This window comes from Schistocerca americana, chromosome 2 (assembly GCF_021461395.2).
Source record: "Schistocerca americana isolate TAMUIC-IGC-003095 chromosome 2, iqSchAmer2.1, whole genome shotgun sequence".
NCBI lineage: Eukaryota > Metazoa > Arthropoda > Insecta > Orthoptera > Acrididae > Schistocerca > Schistocerca americana.
The window spans coordinates 447884576-447902363 of NC_060120.1; the positions used below are offsets into that span (position 1 = coordinate 447884576).

The 17788-nt window shown below is 40.3% G+C and overlaps 1 protein-coding gene across 1 annotated transcript in view; it reads left to right on the plus strand.

Moving 5' to 3' along the window:
* The window catches only part of LOC124592855 (protein Gawky), a 283677-nt gene that overhangs the window by 146140 nt on the left and 119749 nt on the right, over positions 1–17788 (plus strand). Inside the window, exons 9-13 of the mRNA XM_047131874.1 lie at positions 712–984; positions 1286–1579; positions 5393–5560; positions 11092–11242; positions 14996–15203. Coding sequence (XP_046987830.1) covers positions 712–984; positions 1286–1579; positions 5393–5560; positions 11092–11242; positions 14996–15203 — 1094 coding nt within the window. The remainder of the gene's footprint in view (positions 1–711; positions 985–1285; positions 1580–5392; positions 5561–11091; positions 11243–14995; positions 15204–17788) is intronic.

Here is a 17788-nt window from a genome sequence, read left to right on the forward strand (position 1 = left end):
ACACACACACACACACACACACACACACACGAGAGAGAGAGAGAGAGAGAGAGAGAGAGAGAGAGAGAGAGAGAGAGCTCCACATGCATGATTACTTCATATCCATCCCTGATTTAGGTGTAGTAGTGCTTTAATGTCCACTGGTCATTCCAAGTTTGTTTTTCTATGGTTTTTTTCCCAAATTTGGCAACATCCTGTTAGATTTACTCTCCTGTTCTTGTGTGACTCGATCTACATTATGTCTGTCAAGAGTTGTCATTTATTGCAGGTGCTGAGCTAAGCACGCATCCAGTTTGAAGACTATGTGTACAGTCACACAATCAAAATTGTTTTTATTTTGTGGAGAACTTCTACCTGTCTCTGCAGTTAATTTGTTACCTTTTGTTGTTAGTAAATTAGACTCATTTATGAGTCTTCTTCTTTCACTCTTTATGTTATTAAGCTTATTGTATCTATTAAAGTATATTCTGCCTATCTGAAGAGTAAATTATCAGTGTTACCATCACAGTAAACAGTGCACATTGATCTTTTGGGTTTACACACACACACACACACACACACACACACACACACACACACACTCACACACTTTTTAAAGTGTGGTGGAATTTGTACAGTTGCGTTCTCCATGACCTGCATCATTTTTGTTTGCTGTGGCTTTCAAGTTTTTTATGATGTTAGCAATTATTAAAAATTGTAATTTTATTATAGGGACAGACCTGTGGGAAGCAAATCTTCGCAATGGTGGTCAGCCACCACCCTCGCAGGCTGTTCAAAAGACACCATGGGGCCATACACCGAGTAGCAACATCGGAGGCACGTGGGGTGAGGACGACGATGTGGCAGATAGTTCAAATGTGTGGACCGGTGTCCCTACAGCTCCCCCTGGCCCAGGCCCCACGGCATCAGCGTCTCAGTGGGGTGGACCTGCAGCTCCTGGTGCGGCGGCGGCAGCTGCAGCTGCTGCAGCAGCCGTTTGGGGTGGTCAGTACTGCACATGTGCATTGCTGTTCTGCGTAAGATAATTATTCTGATGGATTCTATTCTAAAGAATAGTTTTTTTAATGGTCGTGTTTCCTCTTGTAAAATCTGTTCTTGAATTCACACTTTCATGGAATTTTTTTAAAGACTATGAGATGTTGTGTTTAGTATTCACATACACAATGTGACTGACAGAGGGTAGAGTTTTTGAGTATACTGAATTGTGAACAAAACTGTTGGTTTTTATTGAATTTTGTGTCATGCAGGAGGAAAGCCCTACTGATTTGTAAATTCTTACTTTCAGGTGGAATGTTAGGCCCACGAGAGCATATGCACGGTGTCGTTGAGGGGGGATTGCGTGGAGATGTAGGGGTGAGGGACATTCGGGGCGTGGGTGAGATGAGAGCTGCAACTGGAGTGGGAGTGGGGGATCCTCGCCGCTTGAACGGTAGTGGTGTTGGGGTCGGGGCAGGAGGTGACACGAGTGCTATGTGGGCAGCACACCCCACAGCAAGTGCTCCACATCATGGTGCTGCACAACACCACACTGGGCAACCGTCACAGGCGAAGATGGTGCCACCTACAGTCCCTACAGCAGGTCTGTTCCAACATTGTAAATTTTAGTGGAAAATATGTCAATCTTTTTTTCCCACCTCATAGGTATTTGAAAAATGACACGTTTCAATTAACTGACCATCATGAGGTTCTTAAAACCATTTACGGTATCATATTAGGTCAATATAAAGTCGTTGAAGGCCAATAATAAAACCACGAATTTGTCACATCAACAATTGGCATTAATGCTGTGAACGATTGCGTACTGCAAAGAGCCAACTCTGTGGTATGCATCTGTTCGCAGCCTTAACACCAAGTCCTCATGTGATACAGAAGAGTGCATTGCCTAGCACAGTTAACATATAGGCAATTTAATTTATATTAATATGTGTTTATCATTTGATGTCAACGATTTTATGTTTATATGATGCTGTAATTGCTTTTAAGGATTTGATGATGGTCAGTCAACCAAAACTGGTTGTTTAAATAAAGATTTTATCAGCAGCTCAGGGTGGAAATAATGAAATTTTTCTTGTGTCAATGTTTCTAAACTTTGTTAAAGACGGAGCACGGTGGAGTCTGCCATTGGGCGGTGTATACCATCAGTGGCTCGAACTTGAATGTTCCGTCAGATAGTGTAAAATACCAACTAGAAAAATTTGCCATATAGCTGAAAATTTAAATAATGGAAATTTAACATACATTAATTGAAAACAGTAGTAGTACTTGTATTTCACCTGAAAATCATAAACATAACTAACAAAATTGCAGTATTAAAAACAATGGAGTTTCGTATTATAAACTTAACTGAACATTATATTATAAACATAATGAACAAAAAATTGTTTGTAAAAACACAATACTTCACTGTTGTAAACTTAACGTATTGTTTGTTTGCTATGCAATTTTTCAAAGCATTTCAGGGTGCTGGCTGGCTCTCACGGTGATTGCAGTAAATTGCCACTCTTATAGCTTTCCTGGTGGAATAATCACCACCCCTTGTTTTTACTTCTTGCAGGCTCTTTATATGATTCAAGGAAATGTGAAACTCTTTTTGTAGGTGTTTGCTTTTCAGTGTACATTTGTTAAGTGTGGTGAATGTTGATCTAAAGATGACCAAGGATTTGTTCTCTGAAGTGTAGAATATTGTGTGTATATTATCCCATCTATGATTTACATACCACATATTTATTATGCAATTCCTATTTATTAATTGTATAACAAGTTTTATATACCATTTAACAGTTTCCCACAAACAACTGTAGAAAGGATAACTGCTGTAAAGCCATCATACAACTGTTATTCAAGCAGTTTGAGGATATTAGGCACAGTTGTCAAGCATGTCAGCTGTAGCAAACCATCTTGAGAATGAGCAGTATTCATTGGGGATATATTGGAAAGCATGAGGGTGTTACACATTGAGGAAAAAGGGGGGTTGGTATCAAATTCAGAGGAGGTAGAGATTTATTGTGCCTTGAAAAGAGGAGTGTGTCGGTGTTTTAAATGAGAGGACGGAAGTACCTAAAGGTCATTTTTGGGCACACTTTAGCGATACCCTCCTTAAGAAGCAGGCACCAACACATTTTACCTAGTGATATAAGTTTTTGCATGCTGTTTTCATTCAGATTGCAACATAGAGGTGGCTTTAAGTTAGAATGAGTCAGGACCAGACAGGCGTTTCTCAAAGATCTTATGACAGACAGTATTATCAGTAGTAGCATTGATGCTGATCATTAGGCTTTACGTAAATATCATTGTTGCTAGGTGATGGCAGCGACTTTGTTTTGCAACTGTACCTCGGGAATGGTGGATGCACTGTTTTGTTTGTGATTTTTTATGGTTTGTGATTTTTTATGGTTTGAGTTGACAATGCATGCTTGCAGCTTGTTTTCAAGTTGTAATGAGACCTAATGGTATTTTGGGGGGGGGGGGGGGGGTCGTAGGCTATAACTCAGGAAGTCTGTAAGCCATATATATGTATCTGGTTTCCTTGATTTTAGCCCTTGTGGGATAATGTTCTTCTAAAACATGTTGTGGCAATAATCACACGATTGACAACTGTGCTGAATACCCTCAACTATAAGACGATGTCACTTGAACGGATAAATCAGCACCCTTTTTTTGCTTATTATATTATTCATTTTTTAAAGGCAGCATCAGGCTTGTATTTAATTTTTTTCCCTGTGAAGAATTACACATGCTTGACTCTTGAACGTAGTTAGCCTACACTTGTGTCACTTCATCTCAAAAATTTAATACTGCTATGATTTTCAAGCATCATTATGTCACCCAGTTTTTGTTTTGCGATGGTGACAAATTTTTTTGTTTGTTTTAAAGTTCCACAATTTTTTTTCCAAAAGATGTTCAGCCAAAGAGACACTCATGTATTAACTATGTATAAATATCCCTCGAATAATAATGCCTGTACTAATCTCATTACCACATCCTGCATTTTTTTTCCGGCATAAATGTCAATTTTACAAGTGTAAGCTCCAAGAAAACACAATTCATATACTTTTATACCATGCTTATGTTGCATGCCTGAAATATATTTGTGAAAACTGTGACGTTCTCCATGAAAGTATATTTTCATTGACAACAATGTTATTGCCAGGCATAACAGCATTGTTGATAGTATAAAAAATTGCTTCAACAGTATTTAGAAATTTATTCAATCACTCTTCAGTTTTAACTGTGGTATTGTCCAAAAAAAATGTAAAAATTTCAGTATGCATAAAAAGATAACATTCATGGCGTCTTTTATGCATGTGTTTGTATACTTGTTATTTTTAGACCAGTTGTTGCTTTCCACCTGTGATAAGCAGTATGTCAATAAAAGTATCCATTTTGCCTCCCATAATAAGCTGCAGTGCCTGTTGGTGTCCTCCGCTGCTAGGTAAAGAATTTATTCATTGTACAGCATATTTATTTGCTTCTTCAGATATCATTCCTAGTATCTTTATTCAATCAAGAATGATATCTATAAAGAAAAAGTGTAATTGCAGTCAACATTTTCAGTTACCAGTTCCTCTTCTTCCAATACTCATTTGTTATTATTATTATTATTTTTTTTTTCTTATTTGCTGCTGTTCCTTATCTTCACTATCTTCCCCTGACAATGAATGAAACTTGGAGTCTTCTTCCTCCATGGTAGATTTGTTTACTTCAGTAAAGAAAGTCACTTGATAGCTCAGAGTGAATTGGTACAAATATAATTACAGAAGTAACTGCAAATACATAAAGTACACTTGGTTTTGATGTCTCATTAAAATGTTCGTTCATTAACAGTATCTCTGGCAACACTTGAGAGTAATGGTTTGAACAATACATTCATCGTGTCATGCACATGCCTTAATTGGACCGTTTATTGTGAAGGTGATGTAAGCCCATTTGTTTTATTTATTTCTTTTTATTATTCTTAGTGGATTTACTTCACTTTCAAAATAAAATATTACTATATTAAAATAGTAGCATAGGGCATTTGAATATGACAGCCATCCCAAGGGAAGAAACAAGAAAAGCTGTGCCGTCAGATGACGATAAGCATGAATAATCCCCACAGCGAGGGGAAAGTTATCTGTACCGACTTGAACGTATTAGAGTTGCAAAATTACTTTTTAATATGGTGTTGATCAACAGATGGTGAAATGTTTGATGGATTAAAGTGCAGTGTGTTTAATGTTTGAAGTTGCTTATCCTAATTTGGTTCTCATTGTCATTTTCATTGTTAGTCTTTCTATAGTTGATTTTTTCTGAGCAGCCTCTGGTTTTCTCTGAATATTCCTTTTTCTACTGTTGTTGCTATGGTAGGAACAGCAAATAACTTTTACAAACCCCACTGTTGGACTTCTTTCAGGCGTAAACCAGTGGGCTGGCCCACCCCCAAAAGATCTCACCTTGGGAAGCAGTGTGGGTGTCACCAAACCATCAGGTTGGGAAGAACCATCTCCTCCAGCACAACGCCGTAATCTGCCAAACTACGATGATGGAACATCATTCTGGGGCAGCCAATCTAGTCGCATTGGTATGTTAAACAGCAGTGAATTCTAATGTAATCTAATACAACATCCAGCACATTAGTGTGGCTACTGCCTAGGTTCGATGTCAGTGTGCGAGAATCATTTGCAGGTGGCAGTGGAGGGTGTATAAAGCGTGCAGTTGTCATAATATGGAAACACAGTGATTGGCACTGGAGTTGAAGGACATGGTCATCTGATTTCAGGCCAAAGATGAAGCAATTCCAGAATGGTTACCTTTGGAAACTGGTTGCTTGCCGCTGTGATTGAAGTATACCGTGCATTGATTCGATCCGAAACCAGTGCAAAGGCAGCTGTGATGCACCACGAGCCATAGATAAGGATGAATGACAACTGTGGATATGTGTACGGGCTAATAGCTGTGCAGGTGTTGAGCAGCTGACCATCAAGTGAACCAAGGGGCTACCAACAGTGTCTCCTCAATGACCATTCAACAAAGGCACTATGTATGGATCTCCACAGCAGGCACCTGGTTCGTGTACCCATGCTGACTGCTGTACTTCGGTGACGAAGGCAGGAATTTGCACACCAATACTGCAATTGGTTTTCCACTGAGTGCGACAGGTTGCCTGAGTAGATGAATCGTATTAATGCTCCATCAGACAGTTGACTGTTGACAGTTATGACGTGGAACACCTGAAGGCAGACATCCTGCAAGAATTGTCAGAAGGGTCCAGGCAGGAAGGCATTATCAGGGTGATCTTGTTATTCTGGAAGGCACAGTGCATCAACACAAGTATGCATCTATCTATGGGGTCTGTGTCCACCCCTACATGCAGTTTGGTTTTCCGATGGCGTCTACCAGTAGGATAACATGTGAGACAGCTTACAGTGTATGTGCACAGTTCAGAGTACCAGGATGATTTTGCCGTACTCTCGTCACCACCCATCTCCCCAGCTATAAATCCAATCGAGAATCTGTGGGACTACATCGATCAGGCTGTTCGCACCATTGCCTCTAGACCGAGAAACCTAGTGCAGGCGGTGATAGCAGTGGAGTATGCTGGGATGCGAATCTGTCAGTAGGTTCTGGAACCTTTATATTCGCTCTCTTCCTCCATGTCTCACAGCAGTCGGAGGAAATCCTCTGTGGCTTCCGGCGGCTATCTGATTTGGTGAAGACTGCCAGTCTCACTAGCAGGATGAAAGCAGAGCTCACCATCTGCAGCATCGTCGACAGGACTGACTGCAGACCTTTGGTACAGAGCCGAGTGGAGGGTCTGAATCAGAGGCTGAGACGGTTCTGGGACCGTGTGGGCTGCAGATTCCTTGACTTGCGCCATAGGGTGGTGGTGTTTCGGGTTCCGTTGGATAGGTCAGGAGTCCACTACACACAGAAGGCGGCTACACGGGTAGCAGAGGTTGTGTGGCATGGACTGGGTGGTTTTTTAGGTTAGATGTCTTCGGGCAAGACCAGAAAGGGCAACAGCCTCAAAGGGTGCGGGGCAAAGTCAGGACATGCGGGGACCAAGCAGCAGTCAGTCGGTATTGTAATTGTAAACTGTCGAAGCTGCGTTGGTAAAGTACCGGAACTTCAAGCGCTGATTGAAAGCACCGAAGCTGAAATCGTTACAGGTACGGAAAGCTGGCTGAAGCCAGAGATAAATTCTGCTGAAATTTTTACAAAGGCACAGACAGTGTTCAAAAAGGATAGATTGCATGCATTCGGGGTGGCATGTTTGTTGCTGTTAGTAGTAGTTTATTCTGTAGTGAAATAGAAGTGGATAGTTCCTGTAAATTGTTATGGGTGGAGGTTATACTCAACAACCGAGCTAGGTTAAAAATTGGCTCCTTTTATCGACCTCCTGACTCAGCAGCATTAGTGGCAGAACAACTGAGAAAATCTGGAACACATTACACATAAATTTCCTCAGCATGTTATAGTCTTAGGTGGAGATTTCAATTTACCAGATATAGACTGGGACACTCAGATGTTTAGGACGGGTGGTAGGGACAGAAGTTTGAGTGACATTATAATGAGTGCACTATCCAAAAATTCCCTTGAGCAATTAAACAGAGAAGCGACTCGTGGAGATAACATCTTGGACCTACTGATAACAAACAGACCCGAACTTTTCGACTCGGTAAGCGCAGAACAGGGAATCAGTGATCATAAGGCCGTTGCAGCATCCCTGAATATGGAAATAAATAGGAATATAAAAAAAGGGAGGAAGGTTTATCTGTTTAGCAAGAGTAATAAGAGGCAGATTTCAGACTACCTAACAGATTAAAACGAAAATTTCTGTTCCGAAACTGACAATGTTGAGTGTTTATGGAAAAAGTTCAAGGCAATCGTAAAATGCATTTTAGACAGGTATCTGCTGAGTAAAACTGTGAGGGACGGGAAAAACCCACTGTGGTTCAACAACAAAGTTTGGAAACTACTGCAAATGCAAAGAGAGCTTCACTGCAAATTTAAACGCAGCCAAAACCTCTCACACAAACAGAAGCTAAACAGTGTCAAAGTTAGCGTAAGGAGGGCTATGTGTGAAGCGTTCAGTGAATTCGAAAGTAAAATTCTATGTACTGACTTGACAGAAAATCCTAGGAAGTTCTGGTCTTACGTTAAATCAGTAAGTGGATCGAAACAGCATATCCAGACCCTCTGGGATGATAATGGCATTGAAACAGAGGATGACACGAGTAAAGTTGAAATACTAAACACCTTTTTCCAAAGCTGTTTCACAGAGGAAGACTGCACTGCAGTTCCTTCTCTAAATCCTCACACGAACGAAAAAATGGTTGACACCGAAATAAGTGTCCAAGGAATAGAAAAGCAACTGAAATCACTCGACAGAGGAAAGTCCACTGGACCTGACGGGATACCAATTAGATTCTACATAGAGTACGCGAAAGAACTTTCCCCCCTTCTAACAGCCGTGTGCTGCAAGTCTCTAAGAGCAACGGAAGGTTCAAAATGATTGGAAAAGAGCACAGGTAGTTCCAGTTTTCAAGAAGGGTCATCGAGCAAATGCGCAAAACTGTAGGCCTATATCTCTGACATCAATCTCTTGTAGAATTTTAGACCATGTTTATTGCTCGTGTATCATGTCATTTCTGGAAACCCAGAATCTACTCTGTAGGAATCAACATGGATTCCGGAAACAGCAATCGTGTGAGACCCAACTCACTTTATTTGTTCGTGAGACGCAGAAAATATTAGATACAGGCTGTCGGGTAGATGCCATTTTCCTTGACTTCCGGAAGGCATTCGTTACAGTTCCGCACTGTCGCCTGATAAACGAAGAAAGAGGCTACGGAATATCAGACCAGCTGTGTGGTTGGATTGAAGAGTTTTTAGCAAACAGAACACAGCATGTTGTTCTCAATGGAGGGACGTCTACAGACATTGAAGTAATAATCAGGTGTGCCACAGGGGAGTGTTATGGGACCATTGCTTTTCACTATATATATATATATATATATATATATATATATATATATATATATATATATATATATATATATATATATAAAAACCTAGTAGATAGTGTCGGAAGTTCCATGCAGCTTTTTGTGATGATGCTGTAGTATACAGAGAAGTTGCAGCATTAGAAAACTGCAGCGAAATGCAGGAAGATCTGCAGTGGATAGGCACTTGGTACAGGAAGTGGCAACTGATCGTAAACATAGACAAATGTAATGTATTGCGAATACATAGAAAGAAGGATCCTTTATTGTATGATTATATGCTAGCAGAACAAACACTGGTAGCAGTTACTTCTGTAAAATATCTGGGAGTGTGCGTGTGGAACGATTTGAAGTGAAGTGGAATGATCATATAAAATTAATTGTTGGTAAGGCAGGTACCAGGTCGAGATTCATTTGGAGAGTCCTTAGGAAATGTAGTCCATCAACAAAGGAGGTGGCTTAGAAAACACTCGTTCGACCTATACTTGAGTATTGTTCATCTGTTTGGGAACTGTACCAGGTCGGGTCGACAGAGGAGATAGAGAAGATCCAAAGAAGAGTGGCGCATTTCGTCACAGGGTTATTTGGTAACCGTGATAGCGTTACGGAGATCTATAGCAAACTCAAGTGGCAGACTCTGCAAGAGAGGCGCTATGCATCGTGGTGTAACTTCTTGTCCAGGTTCCGAGAGGGTGCATTTCTGGATGAGGTATCGAATATATTGCTTCCCCTACTTATACCTCCCAAGGGGATCTCGAATGTAAAATTAGAGAGATTTGAGCACGCATGGAGGCTTTCCGCCCGTCGTTCTTCCTGCGAACCATACGCAACTGGAACAGGAAAGGGAGGAAATGACAGTGGCACGTAAGGTGCCCTCCACCACACATCATTGGGTGGCTTATGGAGTATAAATGTAGATGTAGTCTGCATTGGAAAAGATGGTTATTCAGGCAATTGACAGGTAGTCTCGTTAGTGTGACTGGACAGTGTAATATATGTATAATTTTTAAAATGAGAGAGAAGCAGCTGAACATCAAACTAGATTAGCTGTAAGGCAGTATTAAAGTGTCCTTACATGAGTGTGTTTGTGTATGTGAAAAAGGTTATAGTACCACTCTAAGATACACTATCTGCAGACATGAAAAATAGAGTCAGCATTATTTAGACATGCTATTTACAAAAGCTGCATTCCTCAGGCAATAATAAAAAAAAATATATATGTTAAGGGAGAAATGAAAATACATCAATAAAAATGGATCTTAAATAAAACATCTAATGTAGAGTCTAACATTCTTTAACAAATTTGATCCAGTATTATATAAAAGAATACATTAGATATAAGCTATATATCCAAGGGCAAATTGTACTTTGGATACGTAGTTCATAATGGGATTGTTAATGGTTGTCAGTTTATTTGTGTGATGGACAACTATCATTGGCATGTACACACAGGTTTGCACTTCTGAAACAAACTTTAAATTTGTGTATGTAATCATGATTTGTAGACACTGGTGGTGGAACTGTCACGAAGTTTGCAATACACTCACAAAGCAAATTTCTGTCCCCTGTGACAGTAATCAGCAGCAGCTGTTTTGGCTATGTGTCTGTTTATAACTTTTTCCAATGCTCCATATTGTGCAACATCTCAGAAGAATGTGTAGATAATCTGTGTTACTTACAACTGCAATAATGTGGTAAATTCCTGCGATAAAATGTAGCTTTTGCTTACCCTATCTTGTGTCCCACAGACCTACAGTAGCTAAGTGAAATGTTAAGTATTCATGTTTATGCAAACATGGTTAATTTCCAGTAATTGTGGATAGATGCCAAGTGATGGTCTAACAGCTGAAATGCAGATTATGGGTGAAAAATAAATTTTGTAAGTTCATTGTTGTGACTGGCAGCAGTTTATAACAAATCGTTCATTATTTTATTTCATGAAAAACTGCTTTTGTGCACAAAGCAGCCACCACACATCAAGGGAAATGATTTAAGGTTGTTTGCTGTAGATACTGCAAATTCACAGCGTGCTATGTTTCCTGGTTTATTAGTCTATGTAAACTCCGTCCATTTATTTTAAACAAAACATACACATGTATGTTAACAGGTAAGGTGTCCCATTGGAAGGAAATGCCAACTCCAAATGTTGGGCGAGGAAGCATGCCATGTCCTCCAGGCATGCCACAAAACAGACTTCCAGGAAACACATCTGGAGGAGCAAAACCTGATGGTACACCAATTTGGGCCCAACCAGGAAGGTGAGTGCTGTGATTGGATCTACAGGCAGCAATGCTTTACGCAGTAATTTACTACAGTATCAAGTGAGTTTGTAACTCAGTGTATTAGGAGAAAATTATTTATCCCTGGAATCTACTAAAATAAATGGTTTATTTAGTTTGAATCAGTAGAGGGAAAAGTAGATCATTGAGCAACATCCCCATCCCAACCAACTTTCCAGTGACGCACCACTGGACATCTCTGAACAAAACGTATTGATTACATTTCAGTAATAGTCAGTCTAATAGTAAATATACTACAGCAGTCCCTTTGTGATTTCTTGGATATGTTTCCTCTCTGCTACACCCCCCCCCCCCCCCCCCCCACGCACCTCCCTTTTCATTCTCTGCCCCCCTCCCCCTCTCATGCTCTAGCCCCCTCCCTCTCTTTGTGTTCTGCCCCTTGCATTCTTTGTCTGCCCCCCTCCTCTTCCTTTCTTTGCACTACCCCCTCCCTCCCTCTCCTATTCTCTATACCCCCGCCCTCCTTCACTCTCCCATTCTCTATGCTCCCTCTTCCATTCTCTATGCTCCCCCCTCCCTCCCTCTCCCATTCTCTATGCTCCCCCCCTCACTCCCTCTCCCGTTCTCTATGCTCCCCCTCTCACTCCCTCTCCCATTCTCTATGCTCCCCCCCTCACTCCCTCTCCCGTTCTCTATGCTCCCCCCCTCACTCCCTCTCCCGTTCTCTATGCTCCCCCCCTCACTCCCTCTCCCGTTCTCTATGCTCCCCCCCTCACTCCCTCTCCCGTTCTCTATGCTCCCCCCCTCACTCCCTCTCCCGTTCTCTATGCTCCCCCCCTCACTCCCTCTCCCGTTCTCTGTGCCTCCCCTCACTCCCTCTCCCATTCTCTATGCTCCCCCCTCTCCCCCTCCCTCCCTCTCCCATCCCTATGCTCCCCCCTCTCCCCCTCCCTCCCTCTCCCATTCCCTATGCTCTCCTCCCTCTCCCCCTCCCTCCCTCTCCCATTCCCTATGCTCTCCTCCCTCCCTCCCTCCCTCCCTCTCCCATTCCCTATCCTCTCTCTTCCCTCCCTCCCTCCCCCATTCCCTATGCTCTCTCCTCCCTTCCTCATTCTCTGTGCTGTCCCTTCCTCCCTCATTCTCTGTGCTGTCCCTTCCTCCCTCATTCTCTGTGCTGTCCCTTCCTCCCTCATTCTCTGTGCTGTCCCTTCCTCCCTCATTCTCTGTGCTGTCCCTTCCTCCCTCATTCTCTGTGCTGTCCCTTCCTCCCTCATTCTCTGTGCTGTCCCTTCCTCCCTCATTCTCTGTGCTGTCCCTTCCTCCCTCATTCTCTGTGCTGTCCCTTCCTCCCTCATTCTCTGTGCTGTCCCTTCCTCCCTCATTCTCTGTGCTGTCCCTTCCTCCCTCATTCTCTGTGCTGTCCCTTCCTCCCTCATTCTCTGTGCTGTCCCTTCCTCCCTCATTCTCTGTGCTGTCCCTTCCTCCCTCATTCTCTGTGCTGTCCCTTCCTCCCTCATTCTCTGTGCTGTCCCTTCCTCCCTCATTCTCTGTGCTGTCCCTTCCTCCCTCATTCTCTGTGCTGTCCCTTCCTCCCTCATTCTCTGTGCTGTCCCTTCCTCCCTCATTCTCTGTGCTGTCCCTTCCTCCCTCATTCTCTGTGCTGTCCCTTCCTCCCTCATTCACTGCCCTCCCTCTTCTGTCCCTCATTCTCTGCCCTTCTCCCTCCGTCTCCCATTCTCCATCCATCCTCCCTCTCCTTACCATTATCTGCCTTTCCATCCAGACCCTTTCCCTCCTGGCTTCCGCCTGCTATAGTACGGTATGAATGTCATCTCATTTTTATTTTTCGAAAGTCGTGTAGTTTTTCTTCTCCAAAGTAGTGTTAAGCCTCCACACTCACTTACTAAAAAATCTGTGATAAAAATCTCAGTTTTAAACATGTAGCTCAAGTTAGAAAGTCATAAAATACAGTTGATGACTTACTTTACTTCACCCACCTAACTGTACATTCTATTTCTGTTTAACTCAACAGAATGACGTTTTTTTCAACTAATGCTTGTCTCCTTACAAACAGTTTTTCTTACTAGAATGGTTGCAAATAGCATACAATATACTGTATGCAGAGACACTAATTAAATATTAAATAGGTTTACACATTTGTCAATAGGTACAGCGAGTGGAGAACTTGGTTCAGGTGTGACTGATACCAAATTGCACATAATCACTCTCCACTGTCCAGAAACCTTTGCATTGCAATTAGCAACAAATATGTATGAATCCATACTTAATGACATATTTGAGGGGAAGTTATAAAGTTCAGATAACACTTGAAAAAAAATAATTTTTTTTCCATAAAGAAAGAGGGGGGGGGGGGGGGGGGGGAACATCATCAGTTGTGGTACATATTGAATTTCCCGCACTATATTACCGTAACATCCTGCTAGAGGAGCCGAAACATAATGTTGTAGCCCTTCTGCACTTTATCATTGGATTGTGTCAAATAATTAACTACGTAACTCCCCCCCCCCCCCTTTCCCCCTGAAGTGATAATTAGAACATTGACTGACCCTAATACATAATAATAGTGCATTTGTCATTACATAGGACAGACCTCACTCAGTGAAACTTGTATACAACAGTTGTTGGTCGTTAGTCATGATGAAATTTAGATATGCAAATCTTGAACCATCTTATTGTTACCAACTGTGTTAACGAAAAGGATAAAAACTGGTGTCATTGTGGATTCTAGTCCACTGTCTGAACCCACCGTGAACATATTTTGTGATAATTAGCTCTCCTGCACTTAAAACTGTGTATATATTGTATGACTCTTTTACTGGGAATAGTGGAAATGTTATTTGAGTAGAGGGATCGAAGACTGTCTTGAATACTTGAACCATGAAGGTTTTTTTTATGTATTTATTTTTTATTTATTTATTTTTTTATTTTTTTAAAGGTGTACATGCAAATAAATAAACTTCCAGCAGAAGGATGTAAGTGTCTCCTGCTAAATTCTGGACAGTGGGCTTACACTTTTACCAAGAGAACAAAAAATGAAACTTACCATGAATAATTGTGTGGACAGTTGAAACATTAAACATACACAAAACACAATTTTTATATGTTGGCTTCACAAATAATGCCGTTATGCAATTTTGTAATGTGGCAGTTGAGATTTGAATTCGTCATATACTGTGATGAGTATTGCTGACATATATGAGATATTTAAACTGTTTAATCCACTTGTACATGTTTCTGCACCTCAAACACTATTTACTATAGTATTTCTACATTCTCAAGTTTATGTCAAACAGTTTCATATTTTCACTGAATACATATATCATTTTTGAATGTTGCTCTCCTGATATATGTGAGAATATGTGACATTTTGAAATATGTAACAGAATTTGTTTGCTTTAACTTCTATCACACTGTTGACTGTCTTAATTTTTTAAATTTTATTTTTGAAGGATGCTAATATGACTCGCATGAAGCTCTGTATAACAATATTCAATTATTATACTACTCATGCCGTTTACCTTGTATGTAAACTGGCTCCTACTAACTAGAAATTTGGAAATAAGTTTCAAGTATCAGAGAGGCATTCATTGTCTTTTGTTATTTACCTTTCAGAGATTTCTGTAATATCTGTTGGAATCCTTCTGTGTGTAATTATTTTTTATTGAAGAGTTCATTTCTAGTCATTACCACAGCCTGAATTATGTGTATTTTGCAGCAAAAGTCTATGAACTGTCATTTTACTAATTACAGAAATGGGTCGTGGGGTGATACCACTCATGATGCAAGTAATGCTGGCTGGGGTGATGAATCAAAGGTTGCTGCCAGCATTAATTCTTGGAATGAGCCACCTCTCACTCCAACTTCTTGGGCTGGACCGAAAGCAAAGAATCCTCTCAACCCGGGTGGCTGGATGGATGGTGATATGGACACAAGTTCTTGGGGGCATCCTCCAAAACAGGTGAGAAAATTTGATCCCATAGCAACTTGTATGAGGCTACTATGCAGCTTGCATAATTGTGAATTGCTGAAACAATAAAAAGTTTGACACCTGTGCTCTGCTTTGTTTCTAAACTACACTCAGCTGTTATAGTCACATTACTTAGTTTTTCATTATTCCTGTCTCCTTTCTTGTTTTGTCTCTAATAAAGAAGGGTCTATTAATGAATTGCTTCAGTGTGGGAATCCCACAACAAAATATTCACGCACACAAGTGGTGAGAGATTCAAAACAAATATAGAGTTTTTGAAACTTAGAATTTGTTGCTGTAGTTTTGGCATGAGATAAAGGCATGCGGCTATTCATACAGAGGGCAGTATAGATGTTAAATATCTGTCTGCTGGAGACTTGATATATCTGTTATTTCTTTTTGATATTTCTGGAGTTGCCATTATTTCAGTCATTGATAAAAAAAAAACGTGCTGCTGTTATTTCATGTTACAGAAATCTGCATTTGCCATTTTTATTATAATTGTCAGTAAAGTATATAAAAAAGATAAAATGTAGTATTTTATACATCTTCAGCAACTGTAGTTGTATGTAACGAAATAATAAGCAGCCAGCTGCATAAAAGATAATTAATTTCTTTACTAGCTCTTGGGACTTAGTGCCCTTCTTCAGAAGGTTATACCTTTCGCATTATTTGTGAGTTCAGCTATAAGAGGCATACAGCAAAATGCCATGGTCATATGGTTCATAGTATCTGTACAATTTGCTGTATGCCTCTTTTTGTTGACAGTCGCAAATAATGCGGTAGGTATAATCTTCTGAGGAAGGGTACCAAATGTTCAACACCGGTAAAGAAATTAAATTTCTTTTATGAAACTCATTGCTTATTATTTTGTTACAAAAAGATAAAGCTGTCATCAAACTGATCACTGGTTTGAACACTGCAGTTCTGTACTAGATATGATTCTATTGGAAGAGGTCTGTCTTCAGCTTCCTCTGACCTGTCAGCTGACTTACCCAGCCAGCCTATAGTGTGATCGCTGTGCTGCTCAGCATTTTTCACATTCTCAAATGTTGCCAGGGGTAAAAGTGGTGATAAGTGACAGATAAAAATGTAATACGTAAAATTAGGAAATGGCAACCACTCACCTACAATGGGATGATGCGCGGAGCACAGTAACAGATGACAGAAAACTGCATTCACACTAGATTTCGAGCACTAGCTCTTTTTCCAGGAGTACCACAAACAGTCTAAAAATATGTAAAATATATATATATTTTTTAAAGTAGCATGTGCACTTGATAGTTATCCATGCCATTGAGACAGATTCAGTAGTGTTACATACAATCTGTGTCTTTTTCTTCTAATGTCGCACATGATCCACTGAATCTGTTACCCGCAAGATTCGCCTACTGTATATACCAGATTTTCAGTATGTACTTTGTTGACAAAGAATTATGGTTTTAATTCTAGAGACACCATTTACAAATGGTGAAAGTGAGAAAAAAATTAGAAACCATTTGATAGGGAAAGAATAAATAGTTATGTAGCTACTTCCAAGGAAGGGTTGTCTTTTTTGGTGATGCAGTGTTTTATACAGTGTACTGATTTACATGTCACAGTATGATACAGTGTACTGATTTACATGTCACAGTATGATACAGTGTGATTTGTTGAGTTACTTAACAGGGTGTTTGTAGCCTTGGTGTATGTTCCTATCACTGTTTTAAGATGCCTTTTTTGTTTTAATTTTGAAAGCATTCCAAGAACGACAGATTATAACTGAATTGCTGCATCTGTACCTGAGAGAAATTAACTATGATGGTTTACAGTTCTTGACTTCTGCTAGCAGGTTATGGTATGAGCCAGCTTGTTGCGAAGATCACTGCACTATATTCAGTTCTACACACACAATTTTTTTGTGATATTTCAGAAGCGATTTTACAACTACACAACACATTATTATGACTTCTCACTGGTGTATAAAGAAAAAACACTGATTCGATGCAGCAGCTGAAGAACTTTTTTGTTAATTCTGTAGTCCCATCAGTATGTGCGTCTCTTGTGAGATATGCAGCAGATGACCAGTGTGCTAACTAAGCCCTCTTGTGACAGGTGGTCATCAAAATTAACTACATTACTGTCATGAAACGAGAACACAGTGGTGTGAAAATAACTTCAAAAGATGATAGTTGCCTGGAGCAAGGTTCTGTAAATATGAGAGTTCCAGCTTACCCACATGATTTGCTTCTGTTCGTTTTGGTTTACAAATTATACTATTCTTGATGATTTGGCAGATAGGTGGTTGATATGAAACAGGAAGAATGTACAGAGATGTAACTTTGACTAAAGAATGAATCTGAGGGTTGACAAACAATTTCAAACATCTATGCTCATATATTTACTTGTGTATTTAAATGAAGGTAACCAAAATAATACATAAAAATAAAATTATTAAAACTATATGGTGAAGCGATCTCAATTTTAGTGACATTTTCCTTACAGCTAATGAAGGCCAAAGTAGCAAGCCCATTCTTTTGTCTGCACACTAAGTGAAATTTTTCAAATTTTTAAGTTTTCCTATTTTGCTGCACAGT